We start from the raw sequence: 18,684 nt of genomic DNA, 5'->3' as shown, positions 1-18,684 counted from the left end.
GATAGACTAGGCAAAGATAGTTGCCCATACATTACAGAGAGACCCCTTCATAAAATAAAAAGAAAATTATAGAAAATATTGTGCAGCCAATATTTTTGAGGGGTTTAAGCACTTTATTCATTCAAAAATGTTAGAAGAAATTACAATAAGTTCTGGTCTATTGCCTCCTGCCAAAACCTAAAGTAGTAGAAGCTCTGGCCAGGTTATGTGCTTCAACGTTTGACTCTCGTTGCCCCGCAAAAAAAAAACTTTGACTCTTCTTTCTTATGAATGATTTGAACTGATTCAAAACCTTCACGTTTCGCCTTGATTCAAAATATTTGTGCAACCGAACGGGAGACGAAGCTGACGCATCACGGAACGGGCCTGTCTCTTGTTGTTGCCTCAGCCAGTAGACCCGAGCCCAGCCCAGCCCAGCCCTCGTAGTCCAACCCGACTTGCTGGTCCGAGCCTCCGAGGCAGCCTGGTTCGAGTCGGAGTGTCCGACGCGCACGCCTCCGCCCCGAAAACACAACTCGTGCCCGTGCCCGTCCGTCCCGGCGGCTCTCTCAAACCCACACTCCCCACCTTCTTGCGGCACAAGCCGGAGCCGACGATCCCAGCGCCCGCGCCGCCGTCGACGCGGCCTCCTCCGCCCGCCGGGATCGGTAAGCGCCCCCGTTTGCCCCCATACACCAGTCTCATCCCGCTCACCGCTACAATCTGTCGTGGAATCGCTCGCTGCGCGGTTGAAACTTTGGTGCTCGACTGAACCCTTGTTCGTCCCCCTCCTATGTTAGGTCCGCTCCTGGAGCCAGCAGCGACAACTAGCTGTATCTGTAGCGTTGCAGTGAAAACCGCATCCTGGTACCAGGGGAATCCCGTGTTTTCACATAGGCAGGTAGCGTTTTTTTAAAGCTGTAGGCAGGTAGGTTCATTAGCAAATGTGCAACAGACCTCAGATTGGTTTGCAATACAAGGTTCACTAATCGCTAGGCATCTTACAACCCCGCCAAAATGCCTCGTGTAGTACATCTGTCTGAATGATTCCTGCATATGCTTGTTCCGTGATGCAGTGGTGCTTTGCCCTGCTTATTCTTAACATGATTGTTGTGATCTCTTTTTTTCAGGAGAGAACTGTATAAACGGTTCAGTGGTTGAAGCTACTTAAGTCTTAACCATGAGTAGCATAGGAACCGGGTATGATCTGTCTGTCACCACTTTCTCCCCGGACGGCCGTGTCTTCCAGGTCGAGTATGCTGGCAAGGCCGTCGACAACAGCGGGTGTGCCCTAGCTCCCTCCCCTGTTTTCTTGACCTTCTCTGTCTGTGCAACCTCATGATGAAACTTTGGATGATTCTGTGTAGGACGATTGTTGGGATCAAGTGCAAAGATGGAATTGTCCTCGTAAGTGGCTATTTGCTGTATTTACTTTTACCCGGATGGGGTGTTACTCTGTGTTTCTTTTGTGCGATAACCTTTTAATATATTGGTCTATAGGGTGTGGAGAAGCTGATAACATCGAAGATGATACTTGCCGGGTCGAATCGGAGACTTCACTCAGTTCACCGGAACTCTGGCTTGGTAATCTCTCTTCCTTCTTGTTACATACAGGGCGGTCTCTCTCTGAGAATGCACCAATGATTTAGGATATATATTCTGCAGTGTTCCCTTTCATGTCTTTTTATAATTGCCTTTCTTTTTACTGTAACGGATTGCATTTGGTAGTGAAGTTAATTCCTGTTCTCCTTTTCAGGCTGTGGCTGGGTTAGCAGCAGACGGTAGGCAGGTGGTCTCAAGAGCAAAGTCAGAAGCAGCCAATTATGAAAAGTGAGAATTAGTGAGACTTTTGATTTTCATACCAAATGTTTGTAGAACTGTAACCTAAAGCTGTAATCCACCAGGGTATACGGAGAACCCATGCCTGTGAAGGAATTAGCTGATCGTGTAGCTAGCTACGTTCATCTGTGTACACTCTATTGGTGGCTCAGGTAATGCAGATGTTCTTCCTGTTCAAGAAGGTGGTTGCCTACATGTTACTTGATAGTTTGATACACTTTAAACTCCTGTCTCAGGCCTTTTGGCTGTGGAGTTATTCTTGGAGGTTATGATAGGGATGGGCCACAGCTCTACATGATCGAACCTTCAGGGCTCTCATATGTGAGTTCTCAATCTAAGACATGGTAGTTCTTCTATTTTCCCGTTATTTATTAGGACCGAGCAAGGGGTAAGTTGGCTAGATAACACATATTTATATTTGTCAGTGACCGGGCAAGTTTAACTAGTGTAAAAAACGCTCTTATATTATGGGACGGAGGGAGTAATAAACAGACAACTTTATGTACATGGATTAAGATGTGCAGTGCTGCTTTTAGTAGCAGTAGATGCATTTGGAATTTATGACTTAATGGTTGAATTTTGACAGAAATATTTTGGTGCTGCTCTGGGTAAAGGAAGACAGGCTGCAAAAACGTAAGCCAATCAAGTTTTCACTAGTTTTTTCTGTTGTATGATTCCTGTAGTGGCCATTGTCTATTTTGTTGCAAACCAATAGCACTGCTAAAGCATGGCGCACTCATGAATCGTTCTTATAAATACCATTTTAATTTTTCAAAGTAGATCTTTTGGAATAAGGAAGTCTGTTGATATTCTTAAAGCTGCTCATCAAATGATCATCCACATTTAACGTTTATGCAGATAGTAGTTTAGCCGTTCCATATTCAACGGGGGAAATACACTCTTATTGCTTATGTTAGGTTTGCCACTGCCAGAACACAGCTTAGGTGGTGTTTTATTGCTTACCACAGTTTGCTACATGCGAGTTAGGCAGGTTTGGGTTAAGCTCGTATTTGTTTCTTTGCCAAATATTGGTGCGCCACATTTTCTTAAAACTGCACCAGTGTACCCTACACGTCAGATACATTTATTGTGAAATCTTGGTACACCTGTGATGAAAAGTTTGCTGACCAATAAATTGTGACTTGTCACACTTCTCGCACAAATTTTAGAAAAAAAAACATTGCAACTAACCAAACAGACCCTCAGTTTAGCGTTTTGATAAATAATCACTTCTTTACAGCCATAGCAGAAATATTGTACCAGAACTGGTATGTGTAATTCTTTGAATTGACTAGCTTCCACAATTATGGGCTACAATACCAAACTGACCATTGATATTAACGTACTAGGTCATAGATGCGCATCATTTACATAGTCTAAATACATTGACCATTTATCTCTTTGTCCTTGTATTCGTCTTTTCATGGGTTTAGTTTTCAGTGGAAGAGTTGTTAATTAACTAAAACTTGATCTGCATCTACTTTACCCTTGCAGCTTTGTAGCCATTGATGTGTATGATTTCGGATACATTATGATGTTGAGAGCTTTATATTACAAAGAACTTGTGCGATTCAATATGTTGTAGAATGTCCCTTTTAATGGTTCGCAGCGGCTGTCAAATGCATCTGCACAAAATACTTATGATGATGTTTACTATGTATTTTTATTGGTCACAAAGAGTGCTTCTCCATTCTAATCCATCTATCTTAATGTTGTCATACAGGGAGATAGAGAAATTGAAGCTTTCTGAGCTAACTTGCAGGGAAGGCATTGTTGAGGTTGCCAAGATGTATGTCCTAAATCTTTCGCCATCCTACTGCAAGTTTTATCTTCAGGATATATCACCTAGATTTCTGTCATGAATGGCCTGAAAGTTTGTTAGTCATGTACATTTACTTGCTCAAGCATGAAGATGGCCAGTAGTTACTAGTCACAACAAATATGGATTTCTCTCAGAAGGAACAACATTGTTGATCCTCCGTATATCATGGTTTTACTCCCACAAGCAGTATTTCTGGTTGTGATACTATATTACAAATTGCCATACCCGAAATAATTACTAGGCTGACTTTTTTTTTCCTGTACATGCAGAATTTATGGTGTACACGATGAAGCGAAAGACAAATCTTTTGAGCTGGAACTGAGCTGGGTGTGTGATGAATCTAACCGCCAGCATGAGAAGGTGATAAACGGCCACTCACGGGAAAATACCCTCCTCCCTGGGAACTCCACAGCTACCTTACATAGGCCACAGAGTCGCCCTTTGTTGAATTCCTTGCTAACTTGTCATACCATGTGTAGGTTCCAAATGATCTTCTGGAGCAGGCCAAGGCAGCAGCGCAGGCAGCGTTGGAAGAGATGGATGCCGACTAAGAAGAGACCATGAGCTCTGCTTCCCATTTACTTTCACGTGTGGCGTAACAGATTCAGGGCTGGAGCGGTTCGTTTTCAGTGCAAAAAACTACTACCTTCAGGGCGTTGTTGCTTTCGGTTCCATGATTCCATCCCAGTCGAGGTAGCAAGCAGAGGTTCTCGTGTTTTGTAGCGAATCGTATTCTGCTTGCTGTTGGTCACACACTAAATCTTTTGAAATCCGAACATGTTTGTCATAGATCTTAATCACGCGTGGCCTAAGAGCAACTCTACCCGGTCAGGCTATAGAGTAAGATCTTAGTTTTACTCTAACAGACGCCTAGCTGATCTCCTAAGGCCTCCTTTGGTCTAGAGGAATCTTGTAGGTATTTCATAGGATAGGATTTCTATAGGAAAAAAAAAATCCTTTAGAGCCCTTTGGTTTGTAGGAATGAAATCCTATTCTTATGGAAGAATTCTTCCTATCTTTCACATTTCATAGGAAAATAAACATTAGCCTAGACTTAATGGAAAAAAAAAATCCTATGATGTGAATCAAAGGGCATCTCCTTTCTTATTCCTACTCATAGGATTTGAGATACATGTCATCTCATTTCCTATAACATTTCTATTTCTACGATTTTCCTACCCTATGAACCAAAGGAGGCCTAAACCAGTTAGAGGAGTAAAAAATTTACTCCACCCATCCAAGGAGTATTTTTACTCTGCTTGGAGGCGGACAAGTAAAAATCCCTCGCTCCCCTCGCCCTCGCTCTCATGCTGAATTTGCCGCCGCTGCTGCGTCCCAGCCCCACCTGTGCCTGCGCCATGATTGTCGTCGCCCTTGTTTCCCACCAGCAGCCCCGCCCCGTGCTGGCGCTGCTGTAGCGTCCTATCAGCCCCCCAGCTGCAGCCCAAGGAAGGTGGTGAAGCTCCTGCACATCTCTCCTTTTCGCCCCAAAGTAGGCGGGCGGCGATGGGCGGCAACGAGGGTGACGTGGAGGTTTAAATGAAGCCGGAGCAGCGGCGACACTGGCATGGGTAGCGCCAAGCCGTCCATGGAGGGGCGCGGGTCGTACAATGCGCTTCCATGGGTGTCGCAGGAGCTCAGGGATCGCGGGTGTCCTCGCTGCGAGACTGACTCTCGCCTGGGCCTTCGACTACAATCTTTTCGGCCAGCTTGATAACCCATCAGTTCCGGTTAGTGTGATTCGCAGGTTTGTCCGAAGTGCCATGAATCTGGCAAGGCTTGTCGAGGATTTTATCGAGTGCAGTAAGACCGTCCCTGTTCGCTTTAAAGGGCTTCTTTTTCTGGCCAGTCCTTGGATTGCTAAATCCAGCGCTGACAGTTGCGTCATCGGCATCACTGCCGCTGTTTTTGTGCCGACGCTTGTTGTTCTTGTTGCGCCTAGGCCTTCCGTTTCCGTCGCGTACTTTTGATGTGCCGGCCTCATTGCGCTGAGTGCTACGAACCAGCTAGCTATCCTCGCCCGCGCAGAATCGAGTCACCAAAGAGGTAAGGGCTGTCATGGTTCTCGTCTTATCTTGTCTGAGCTGTCGCGCGAGCCACTCATCCCGGATGCTATGCTGGAAAGCAGCAATCGCTTCTGCGTCAGGACAGTCTACCATCTGATTCTTTTTAGTTAAGAACAAATTACAAAATTTCTTAGAAGACTCCCGGGCTGCTGAATGATGTGGCTCAGGTCATCGTCATCCGGGGGCCGAACATAGATACCCTGGAAGTTTGCCCTAAAGGCGTCCTCGAGCTGCTCCCAGCTCCCGACAGAGTTTTCGGGCAAGCTATTGAGCCAATGCCTTGCCGGTCCTTTAAGTTTCAGCGGTAGGTACTTGATGGCACGGAGATCATCTCCTCGAGCCATATGGATGTGGAGAAGGAAGTTTTCGATCCACACAGCTGGGTCAGTCATTCCATCGTACTGTTTGATATTGATGGATTTAAACCCTTCAGGGAACTGGTGCTCCATGACCTTGTCTGTGAAACATATTGGGTGCACAGGCCCTCGAAAACGAGCCGCTTCGTGCCAGGTATCCATTGGCATCCAAGCATGTGTCTGCTCCCGAGCCCTCCCATGCCTGTCCAGCCAGGCCTCATAGCCGACCTGTCCAGCAGGTGCATGTTCTCTTGATCCATATATGGATCTCGCTGGGGCAGGGTCTGAGGTTAATCTCCTTTGCAAATCGTACGCTCAGGGTATTGGACTAGGTCCTTGCCTTCACGGCGAGGTATTGTGAGGGGATTTTTATTTTCCCTGTTGGCCTGCCCCGTCCCCGAGAAGGATTGTCTGGTTGATCAGCTCGATCGTGCTTGAATGGCACGTTTTTGGCGACTTCGTCATCGAATGCTGGAAGTAAATGCCATCATGGGTAGGATTTAACTTGTTCCTCACGCCGTGACTCAAAGTTTTGTTCAACTGGGAGGACCTCTCTACCCACTTATCATTGAGCGTGTTTTGATCAGTTTGAAGTTGTTGTTTCTTTTTCAGGCTTCGGGCGGTTGCAATGAGATGTCGTCAAAACCTTTTTTGCTCGAATGGGTCCTCAGGGACGTGATACGTCTTCAACGTATCTATAATTTTTTATTGTTTAATGCTGTTATATTATCAATCTTGAATGTTTTATAATTATTTTATAGTCATTTTGTATCATTTTTTGGTACTAACCTATTGACATAGTGCCAAGTGCCGGTTGTTGTTTTCTGCATGTTTTTTACACTGCAGGAAATCAATATCAGACGGAGTCCAAATGCCATGAAACTTTACGGAGATTTTTTTTACCAGAAGGAACGTAATGGGCCCTGGCTGCGCCTGGAGGGTGTCCCGAGGAGGCCCAGGCGCGACCTGGTGGGTTGTGCCCACCTCGGGTGCCCCCGGGACCGCCTCTTTGCTTTATAAATACCCCAATATTCCAGAAAACCTAGGAGAGTCGACGAAATATTGATCCAGCCGCCGCAGAGTCCAGAACCACCAGATCCAATCTAGACACCATCTCGGATGGGGTTCACCACCTCCATTGGTGCATCTCCGATGATGCGTGAGTAGTTCGTTCTAGACCTACGGGTCCGTAGTTAGTAGCTAGATGGCTTTCTCTCTCTCGCTGAATTCTCAATACAATGGTCTCTTGGAGATCCATATGATGTAACTCTTTTTGCGGTGTGTTTGTTTGGATCTGATGAACTTTGAGTTTATGATCAGTTATATCTTTTTATATCCATGAAAGTATTTGAGTTTCTTTGATCTCTTATATGCATGATTGCTTATAGCCTCGTATTTCTTCTCCGATATTTGGGTTTTGTTTAGCCAACTTGATCTATTTATCTTGCAATGGTAAGAGGTGCTTTGTAGTGGGTTCGATCTTACGGTGCTTGATCCCAGTGACAGAAAGGGAACCGACACGTATGTATCATTGCTACTAAGGATAAAACAATGGGGTCTATCTCTACATAGATAGATCTTGTCTACATCATGTCATCGTTCTTATTGCATTACTCTGTTTTTCCTTGAACTTAATACACTAGATGCATGCTGGATAGCGGTCGATGTGTGGAGTAATAGTAGTAGATGCAGGCAGGAGTCGGTCTACTCATCTTGGACGTGATGCCTATATAATGATCATTGCCTGGATATCATCATGATTATTTGAAGTTCTATCAATTGCCCAACAGTAATTTGTTTACCCACCGTTTGCTATTTTTATCGAGAGAAGCCACTAGTGAAACCTACGGCCCCCGGGTCTCTTTCTCATATATTTGCCTTTGCGATCTACTTTTCCTTTGCATTTATTTTCAGATCTATTAAACCAAAAAAATAGAAAAATACCTTGCTACAATTTATTCTTATTTATTTTATTTGGCGTTCGATCTATCAATCTACTACAATTTTATTCACGCCCGTTTGCCCATCTTGGGGCGCCGCTACCCGAAAGGGATTGACAACCCCTTTTACACGTCGGGTTGCGAGGATTTGTTATCTGTGTGCAGGGGCTGTTTACGTTGTGTTGCTTGGTTCTCCTATTGGTTTGATAACCTTGTTTTCATATCTGAGGGAAATACCTACCGCCGTTGTGCTGCATCATCCCTTCCTCTTTGGGGAAATACCGACATAGCTTCAGGCGCAATCAAAAGGAATTTCTGGCGCCGTTGCCGGGGAGGATCTTCAACATATACCAGGTTCTTAATCACAAATCTCATCTCCTCGCAATTTACATTATTTGCCATTTGCCTCTCGTTTTTCCTCTCCCCCACTTCACAAAATTTGTCGTTTTATTCGCTTCTCTTTTTTCGTTCGCCGTTTTCTTGCCGGATCTGTTTTTGTGTGCAATCTTGTTTGCCGTTATTATCGTTATGGAAAGTTCCTCGTCTATTGCTTGCACTCCCGAGAACGAGGTTCTCAACTTTAAACAAAGGGGAGGAGAAATTTTAAAAGATGCTGGTTATAGAATTTGCATTGCTCATAATAGATCCATCCGTAAGCAATCTACCATTGTTCTTCTTCGCTGTTTTTATGTTGGCATCACCACTTGGTATAGATTCGTCCTTGATACAATTACCGGTGGAAATTTCTTGATGTGTCCTTCCCTTGATGCTTTTAATGCTATGGGAAACTTAGTGGGCTCACCACCTCTCATGATTAATGAAACAACTTTGACTCTTGAGCATGTTATGGAAAGACTAGATGCTATTGAAAAGAAAATGCTCACCGAAGATCATATGGAAATTATAGATAAAAAGATGCATAATTTTGCCACTAATATTGGGTCAAAAGCGGGAGATATTTTTAAGTTGTTAAAAGAAAAGGGTACCGTAATCCATGAAAGAATAGAAGAAAGCCCGTCTCGGATTGATAAATTAGAAGAAATCTTTAATAATCTAAGCACGGCTTTTGCTTCCGCTAAAACTATCGAAAAAACTCCCGTAAAGAGTGGCAAAGTTACTCAAGTAACCAGGAACAAAGGTGCAACTTCTAGTAATGGTAACAAAGGTGATCTTAAGATGATTAGTATTCACCCGGATTTTGTTGAAGTGATAAGAGATCCTTTTTGCAAGAATGAATTCTTTAAATTTATTCCTAGGAGTGTTGTTATTGAAGATCTTTATGCTAAATCTTTGAAGGATTCTAAGTGTTTGATTGAAGAGTTAGACAAGGATGACAAAACTTAGATCCTTTCTTTATGCCTAGCTAAGGGCGTAAAACTATAGCGCTTGTTGGGAGGCAACCTAATGAATAAAATTTATTTTTGCTTTTTGCTTTCTGTTCTTGTGTGTTTGCACAATTATGCTACTGTTCTGATTGTGTTTTTTGTGTTTTAATTAGTGTTTGTGCCAAATAAAGCGTTTAGAATCTTCTTGGGTGATAGTTGTTTGATCTTGCTGAAAAACAGAAACTTATGCACTCACGAAAATAAGTTTCATAAATCACAGAAAAAGTGCTTTTGCCCTGATTCTTTTTGCAGAAGATTAATATACAAATTGTTGGGGAACGTAGTAATTTCAAAAAAATTCCTACACGCACGCAAGATCATGGTGATGTATAGCAACGAGAGGGGAGAGTGTTGTCCATGTACCCTCGTAGACCGAAAGTGGAAGCGTTAACACAACGCGGTTGATGTAGTCGTACGTCTTCACGATCCGACCAATCCAAGTACCGAACGCACGACACCTCCGAGTTCAGCACACATTCAGCTCGATGACGTCCCGCGAGCTTCGATCTAGCAAAGCTTCGCCGGAGAGTTTCGCCAGCACGATGGCGTGATGACGGTGATGATGATGCTACCGATGCAGGGCTTCGCCTAAGCACCGTTACGATATGATCGAGGTGGATTATGGTGGAGGGGGGCACCGCACACGGCTGGGAGAGATCAACAGATCAACTTGTGTGTTTAGAGGTGTCCCTGCCCCCGTATATAAAGGAGCAAGGGGGAGGCCGGCCGGCCCCTTGTGGCCGCGCCAGGAGGAGGAGTCCTCCTCCTAGTAGGAGTAGGACTCCCCTCTTTCCTACTCCTACTAGGAGGGGGAAAGGAAGGGGGAGAGGGAGAAGGAAAGGGGGGCGCCGCCCCCCTTCTCCTAGTCCAATTCGGACCAGAGGGGGAGGGGCGCGTGGCATGCCCTAGGTCAGCCCTCTCTCTCCACTAAGGCCCATAAGGCCCACTATTTCTCCCGGGGGGGGGGGGGTTCCGGTAACCCTCCGGCACTCCGGTTTTCTCCGAAACCACCCGGAACACTTCCGGTGTCCGAATATAGTCGTCCAATATATCGATCTTTACGTCTCGACCATTTCGAGACTCCTCGTCATGTCCGTGATCATATCCGGGACTCCGAACTACCTTCGATACATCAAAACACAAAAACTCATAATATCGATCGTCACCGAACTTTAAGCGTGCGGACCCTACGGGTTCGAGAACTATGTAGACATGACCGAGACACGTCTCCGGTCAATAACCAATATCGGAACCTGGATGCTCATATTGGCTCCTACATATTCTACGAAGATCTTTATCGGTCAAACCACATAACACCATACGTTGTTCCCTTTGTCATTGGTATGTTACTTGCCCGAGATTCGATCGTCGGTATCTCAATACCTAGTTCAATCTCGTTACCGGCAAGTCTCTTTACTCGTTACGTAATGCATCATCCCGTAACTAAGTCATTAGTCACATTGCTTGCAAGGCTTATTGTGATGTGCATTACTGAGAGGGCCTAGAGATACCTCTCCGACAATCAGAGTGACAAATCCTAGTCTCGATCTACGTCAACTCAACAAGTACCATCGGAGACACCTGTAGAGCACCTTTATAATCACCCAGTTACGTTGTGACGTTTGGTAGCACACAAAGTGTTCCTCCGGTAATCGGGAGTTGCATAATCTCATAGTCATAGGAACATGTATAAGTCATGAAGAAAGCAATATCAGTAAACTAAACGATCAAGTGCTAAGCTAACGGAATGGGTCAAGTCAATCACATCATTCTCCTAATGATGTGATCCCATTTATCAAATGATAACTCATGTCTATAGCTAGGAAACTTAACCATCTTTGATCAACGAGCTAGTCAAGTAGAGGCATACTAGTGACACTCTGTTTGTCTATGTATTCACACATGTATTATGTTTCCGGTTAATACAATTCTAGCATGAATATTAAACATTTATCATGAAATAAGGAAATAAATAATAACTTTATTATTGCCTCTAGGGCATATTTCCTTCAGTCTCCCACTTGCACTAGAGTCAATAATCTAGTTCACATCGCCATGTGATTTAACACCAATAGTTCACATCACCATGTGATTAATATCCATAGTTCACATCGTCATGTGACCAACACCCAAAGGGTTTACTAGATTCAATAATCTAATTCACATCGCCATGTGATTAACACCCAAAGAGTACTAAGGTGTGATCATGTTTTGCTTGTGAGAGAAGTTTAGTCAACGGGTCTGCCAAATTCAGATCCGTATGTATTTTGCAAATTTCTATGTCAACAATGCTCTGCACGGAGCTACTCTAGCTAATTGCTCCCACTTTCAATATGTATCCAGATTGAGATTTAGATTCACCCTGATTAGTGCCAAAACTTGCATCGACATAACCCTTTACGATGAACCTTTTTGTCACCTCCATAACCGAGAAACATATTCTTATTCCACTAAGGATAATTTTGACCAATGTCCAGTGATCTACTCCTAGATCACTATTGTACTCCCTTGCCAAACTCAGGGCAGGGTATACAATAGGTCTGGAACATAGCATGGCATACTTTATAGAACCTATGGTTGAGGCATAGGGAATGACTTCCATTCTCTCTCTATCTTCTGCCGTGGTCGGGTTTTGAGTCTTACTCAACTTCACACCTTGCAACACAGGCAAGAACTCTTTCTTTGACTGTTCCATTTTGAACAACTTAAAAAACTTGTCAAGCTATGTACTCGTTGAAAAAACTTATCAAGCGTCTTGATCTATCTCTATAGATCTTGATGCTCAATATGTAAGTAGCTTCACCGAGGTCTTTCTTTGAAAAACTCCTTTCAAACACTCCTTTATGCTTTCCAGAAAATTCTACATCATTTCCGATCGACAATATATCATTCACATATACTTATCAGAAAGGCTGTAGTGCTCCCACTCACTTTCTTGTAAATACAGGCTTCACCGCAAGTCTGTATAAAACTATATGCTTTGATCAACTCATCAAAGCGTGTATTCCAACTCCGAGAAGCTTGCACCAGTCCATAAATGGATCGCTGGAGCTTGCACACTTTGTTAGCTCCCTTCGGATCGACAAAACCTTACAATTGCATCATATACAACTCTTCTTCCAGAAATCCATTCAGGAATGCAATTTTGACATCCATTTGCCAAATTTCATAATCATAAAATGCGGCAATTTCTAACATGATTCGGACAGACTTAAGCATTGCTACGGGTGAGAAAGTCTCATTGTAGTCAACTCCTTGAACTTGTCGAAAACCTTTCGCAACAAGTCGAGCTTTGTAGACGGTAACATTACCGTCAGCGTCAGTCTTCTTCTTGAAGATCCATTTGTTCTCTATGGCTTGCCGATCATCGGGCAAGTCAACCAAAGTCCACACTTTGTTATCATACATGGATCCCATCTCAGATTTCATGGCTTTAAGCCATTTTGCGGAATCTGGGCTCACCATCGCTTCTTCATAGTTCGTAGGTTCGCCTTGGTCAAGTAACATGACCTCCAGAACAGGATTACCGCACCACTCTGGTGCGGATCTTACTCTGGTTGACCTACGAGGTTCGGTAGTAACTTGATATGAAGTTTCATGATCAATATCATTAGCTTCCTCACTGAGTGGTGTAGGTGTCACAGGAACCGGTTTCTGTGATGAACTACTTTCCAATAAGGGAGCAGGTACAGTTACCTCATCAAGTTCTACTTTCCTCCCACTCACTTCTTTTGAGAGAAACTCCTTCTCTAGAAAGGATCCATTCTTAGCAACGAATGTCTTGCCTTTGGATCTGTGATAGAAGGTGTACCCAACTGTCTCCTTTGGGTATCCTATGAAGACACATTTCTTCGATTTGGGTTTGAGCTTATCAGGATGAAACTTTTTCACATAAACATCACAACCCCAAACTTTAATAAACGACAACATTGGTTTCTTGCCAAACCACAGTTCATATGGTGTCGTCTCAATGGATTTAGATGGTGCCCTATTTAACGTGAATGCAGCTGTCTCTAATGCATAACGCCAAAACGATAGTGGTAAATCGGTAAGAAACATCATAGATTGCACCATATCTAATAAAGTACGGTTACTGTTGAGGATATAACCGTTGGAGTCACCCGCCCAGGAGGGGCCGGGTTACCCATGATGGTTACTACGCGAAGCCCAGTACCAAAGATGAAGACGGCGGGTCAATGACGGGCCCAAGACCCGGAGATGGCTTAAGGCCCGTAGCATTAGCCGCCGTTAGGGTAAACTTGTAGTGTAAGGCAAGAATAGATAAGAGTCCGAGCCGGACACTGTTATGAGCCGGCCGGGACTCTAAGAGCCGCTGGGCGTCAACCTCTCTATATAAAGGGGCGACCCGGCAGCGGTTCAGGACAAGTAAGATCTCGTCGAGAGCCAGGCATAGCAATTAAGCTCCCTGGTCATCGAAACCCTAATCAATACCACCTCAACTGGACGTAGGCTTTTACCTTCACCGTAAGGGGCCGAACCAGTATAACCCTCGTGTTCCTTGTCCCGTTTAACCCCTTCAGCTGCGATGGCTCCACGACTAAGTCCTAGCTCGAGGACATCTGCCGTGACAATTCCATGACAGTTGGCGCCCACCGTGGGGCCAGCGCACGGTGGATTTGAGTTCTTGAAGGGCAGCTTCGAAGGGCTCAAGGGATATGCTGTGGGCCGGATGACCAAGAGTCGTCGCGGCAAGCTCTACATCGACGATGCAAACTGGGGCCCCGACGCCGGCTCAATTGAGTACGGGTACCGGGTCCCCTTCGGCGGAATTCATGTCTTCGTTGGCAAGATTGGTGAGCCGAGCCCTGAGCCGGTTCTCTGCGCCGATCTCATCGAGACGGCTCAGCGCGCACGACCCGCCCGGGCCCTACCTGCCTTCAAGCATGCTTTTGTGGGATGTGTCCATGGAGGGCTCTCTGATGGGTCCGGATCTGGTGATGGGACGGCCGCCGGCTCTGACGGCGAGTCGTCCACAGATGAGTCAAACTCGTTGTATCAAATTCAAGATGGCAGGCTCAGGGGTTGTTCCGATGGTGACAGTATTCCGGACCCTTTTGAGCCGCCGAGCCGGGTTGGAATCTTCATGGCCGGTGCACAGCCTGTTCAAAACCCTGCCGCTGGGTCAGGAAACCCGGTACCCTCGCCGGCTCAGGTGCTGATGGATCTCACGGACAAGATGACGGCCCTGTTGACCGCCACGGTTGACCCGGCGGATCAAGCTCAGCATGACGCGGAGGTGGCGCAGTTAAAGTTAGATCTAGTGAAAGCCAAGGAGGATCTGGCGGCGGAAGGGATCAGGATGGCTGCGGAGAGGGCGGCTCTCGACGCCCAGACCCAGTTGATGCAGGCGCAGTCCTTCCGACTCACGATGGATCAGAACACGTCTAATGAGGTCATGAGAAGGAGGCATCAAAAGGCCCAATCTCGACTCCCTCCGGTCTACGATCCTCGAAACCTCTTCAACACGCCAGGTGCAGGGTCTAGTAACCCGCCGGAGATCATAGTACCCGGGGCTGGGACACCTATTCAGCCACAAGTGATGGGGCCTCCCCGGGTGAACCCTGCCCCGCCTCAGTATGTGCCAATACCACCGGGTCATTATGCTAACCCACTGGAAAACATGGTCGCCGCGGCGGCGCGGCTGGCGGCTCTCCCAATTGACGGCAACTCTCCAACGGCTGTTGAAACCCGCCGGGTCAGAGAGCTCCTTCAGACAGCGCTGGCGCAGCAAGAGGCATACTCTTACAGCCGGGACAGGATCCACTCAACCCCTCGTCCAGGCCGGAGCCCGAGTTATAGCAGACACATGGTCTCAGCGACCGGCTCAAGCAATGTCCGACGCCATGACCTGCCCCCTGGCCATGGCCCGGCTCATAACGGAGCTTTTCACGCAACAGACCAAGACAGAGCGCGGCAAGAGGCGGAGCAGGTGCCTCAGTTGATGGCTTACCAGACACCCCCGGCTTATCCGACGACTTCCGTCGACGTGGGTATCCCTACGAGGACTGGAGGTGTCCCTTGTTTAGTGCCGGCTCTCCGCAATGAGCGTCTACCCAAGGACTTCAAAGGGCCTAGGAAGGTGCCTAATTACACGGCTGATTTACAACCCGGAGCCTGGATCGAGAGTTACGAGATGGCCATGAAATTACTGGAGGTCAGTGAAGCGGCGATGGCCAAGTACTTCACCATGATGTTAGATGGGACTGCCCGCACTTGGTTGAAAGGGCTGCCACTGAATTCCATCGGGTCTTGGGCTGAGCTGAAAGCCCAGTTTATCCAAAACTTCAAAGATACCTGTAGGCAGTCTATGTCAATTGTGGATTTGACTAACTGTAAACAGCAGGAGGGTGAATCTACGACGCATTGGGTTCGCCGGGTCAAAGAGATAATACATTCATCTGATAAGATGGATGCTGGCTCTGCAGTCTTAATGTTGGAGCAGAATTGTCGTTTCCTGCCCCTAAAGATGAAACTCGGGCGGCTTAAGCGCGATTGCAATGATATGGGTACGCTGATGGCGGCTCTCATCAAGTACGCCGACTCTGATAGTACCAAGGACCCCGCTTCAGATGATGAAAGGACAGGGAAGGGAAAGAAAAACGGCAATGGCAAGGGTCCTCAGCATAACCCGGGGAACCAAGGAGGTGGCAAGCGTAAGGCCGACGGCAGCCTAGAGTTCGTGGCCAACGCTAGCTCACAGGGTAATAACCAGCGACGCAAGGGGAGGCCACCTCCCCGAGCCGGCGGGTCAGGCCCGACGCTGGAGCAGCTGTTGAATGAGCCTTGTCCAAGGCATGGCTCTAGGGAGAAGCCAGCTACTCATCTATGGAAGGATTGCGCAATCATGAAGGCCTTTAAGAATTCCAATGCCTTTAATGGCAACAATGGCCCGGGCGGCGGCTCACGCGCTGGCGGTTTTCATGGCCCGGGAGGCGGCTCAAATTCTAATCCTCAGAACAGTCAATGGGGGCTTCAATTAGCAGTCTGGCCGGGGTCATCAACAGCAGCAGGGGGGTTATCAAACCAATCCAAAGCAACTTAACGGTGGACAGTATCACGTATTTACCACCAGTCTGTGTAAGCGAGATCAGAAGCTTCATAAGAGGGCTGTGAATGCTGTTGAGCCGGCGGTTCCACGCTATTTAAGATGGTCTGAGCAGCCTATTGTGTGGAGTAGGGAGGATCACCCTCCCCGGGTTGATAATCCGGGTCACTTGGCCCTGGTGGTGGCCCCTCAGGTGGGAGGATATAAGTTCACTAAGGTGCTCATGGATGGAGGCAGCAGCATCAACATCCTCTATTATGAGACTTTTCGTCGTATGGGGTTGATCGATAAGAACCTCAGCCAGTCCAATACTATTTTCCATGGTGTGGTGCCTGGTAAGTCGGCTTATCTAGTTGGTAAGATCGAGTTGGAAGTGGCCTTTGGGGACGAGTACAACTATAGGGTGGAAAAATTGACCTTTGAGGTGGTCAAGATAAGGAGTCCGTATCATGCCATATTTACAGCTCAAGATGCCGGGTCACAATGGGACCATTACGGTTCATGGCAGCCGGAAGGTGGCCTTGGAGTGTGAGGAAGGCGATGCGGCTTATGCAGAATCTGTTTGTGCAACAGAGGAGTTGAAATTTTACAAGGACAATGTTGACCCAACAGATATGACCTCTCTGAAAAAGCCGACTACGGAGCATGAGCCGGCAATGAAATTTAAGTCGGCTGATGAGACTAAACTTGTTGATTTCGTTCCAGGTGATTCATCTCAGCAGTTTAGCATCAGCGCCAATCTGGATCCAAAATAGGAAAGCGCGCTCATCGAGTTCATCCGTGAGAATAGGGACATTTTTGCATGGAAACCTTCTGACATGCCAGGTGTACGTAGAGAACTCGCTGAGCACACTCTCAATGTTGATCCGAAATTTAAGCCGTTCAGACAATTCCTTCGGCAGTTTAATGAAGAGAGGCGGAAAGCCATTGGTGAAGAGGTAGCCCGGCTCTTGGCGGCCGGGTTTATTGTTGAAGTCTTTCACCCAGAGTGGTTAGCTAACCCGGTGCTCGTGCTCAAGAAGAATGGCACCTGGCGGATGTGTGTGGACTACACGGACTTAAACAAGGCATGTCCGGCTGATCCTTTTACTCTTCCCCGTATTGATCAAATCATTGATGCTACGGCGGGTTGCGAGCGCTTAAGTTTCTTGGATGCTTATTCTGGATACCATCAGATTAAGATGGCAGTTAAGGACCAGGAGAAGACGGCGTTCATCACTCCCTTTGGAGCCTTCTGCTATGTGTCTATGCCCTTTGGACTCAAGAGTGCACAGGCAACTTATCAGCGTTGCGTGCAGAACTGTCTTCATAACCAGATTGGGCGCAATGTTCATGCCTATGTGGATGATATTGTGGTTAAGTCCAGGGAGAAGGAAACCTTGATAGATGATCTGAGGGAAACCTTTGATAATCTCCGGGTCTACAAGATGATGCTTAACCCGGCCAAGTGTGTTTTTGGTGTTCCTGCAGGCAAGCTTTTGGGTTTCTTGGTTTCTAATAGAGGCATTGAAGCTAACCCAGAGAAGATCAAGGCAGTCACCTCTCTGGCTAAGCCGGCGTGTATAAACGACGTCCAGCGCCTGGCGGTTCGTATCGCTGCTTTAAGCCGGTTTATAAGCCGTTTGGGTGAGAAGGCCATGCTAATGTACCAGTTGATGAAGAAAAATGATGACTTTGTCTGGAATGATGCTGCTAATACTGCTTTTGAGGATTTGAAGAGACAGCTGGCAGAGCCCCCAGTCCTTGCTGCTCCGGTTGACAAGGAGCCTTTATTGCTGTATGTAGCTGCTAACACACGGGCCGTCAGTGTGGCTGTGGTGGTGGAGCGTAAGGAAGAGGGTAAGGAGCATCCGGTTCAGCGGCCGGTTTATTACGTCAGCGAAGTGCTCATAGAGTCTAAACAGCGGTATCCACATTGGCAGAAGCTTGTTTATGGCGTATTCATGGCAAGCCGGAAGCTTAAGCACTATTTTTAGGGTCACCCTATCACTTTGGTTAGTTCTGCCCCCCTTGGAGATATCATCCAAAACAGAGAGGCTACAGGGAGAGTGGCTAAGTGGGCTATAGAGCTTGGGCCTCATGGTCTAAAATGCGTACCACGCACTGCTGTTAAATCTCAAGCTTTGGTGGATTTCATCAATGATTGGACAGAGCTACAAGTGCCCGAGGAAAAGCCGGATAATACATATTGGACTATTCACTTCGATGGGTCCAGGCAATTGGAGGGCTCG

General features: G+C 46.5%; 1 protein-coding gene across 3 annotated transcripts; it reads left to right on the top strand.

The window, feature by feature from the left end:
* The first annotated feature begins 460 nt into the window (after positions 1–460).
* Positions 461–4,440, top strand: LOC123182430 (proteasome subunit alpha type-3). Of its 3 annotated transcripts, none has more exons than XM_044594990.1 (12): positions 495–647; positions 780–880; positions 1,110–1,263; positions 1,347–1,386; positions 1,480–1,563; positions 1,736–1,809; positions 1,884–1,970; positions 2,055–2,139; positions 2,405–2,451; positions 3,542–3,607; positions 3,910–4,000; positions 4,120–4,440. In XM_044594990.1, exons 3-12 carry the CDS (start codon positions 1,160–1,162, stop codon positions 4,189–4,191), a joined length of 750 nt encoding a protein of 249 aa, XP_044450925.1. In that variant the 5' UTR covers positions 495–647; positions 780–880; positions 1,110–1,159; the 3' UTR covers positions 4,192–4,440. The 3 variants fall into 3 exon arrangements, with proteins under 3 accessions (XP_044450924.1, XP_044450925.1, XP_044450926.1); XM_044594991.1 differs by having other exon boundaries at positions 496–647; positions 780–876; XM_044594989.1 differs by lacking the exon at positions 780–880 and having other exon boundaries at positions 461–647.
* The last annotated feature ends 14,244 nt before the right edge of the window (positions 4,441–18,684 follow it).

The sequence above is a fragment of the Triticum aestivum genome, chromosome 1D (genome assembly GCF_018294505.1).
Source record: "Triticum aestivum cultivar Chinese Spring chromosome 1D, IWGSC CS RefSeq v2.1, whole genome shotgun sequence".
Classification (NCBI taxonomy): domain Eukaryota; kingdom Viridiplantae; phylum Streptophyta; class Magnoliopsida; order Poales; family Poaceae; genus Triticum; species Triticum aestivum.
This window is presented reverse-complemented; position numbering and strand designations above follow the sequence as displayed.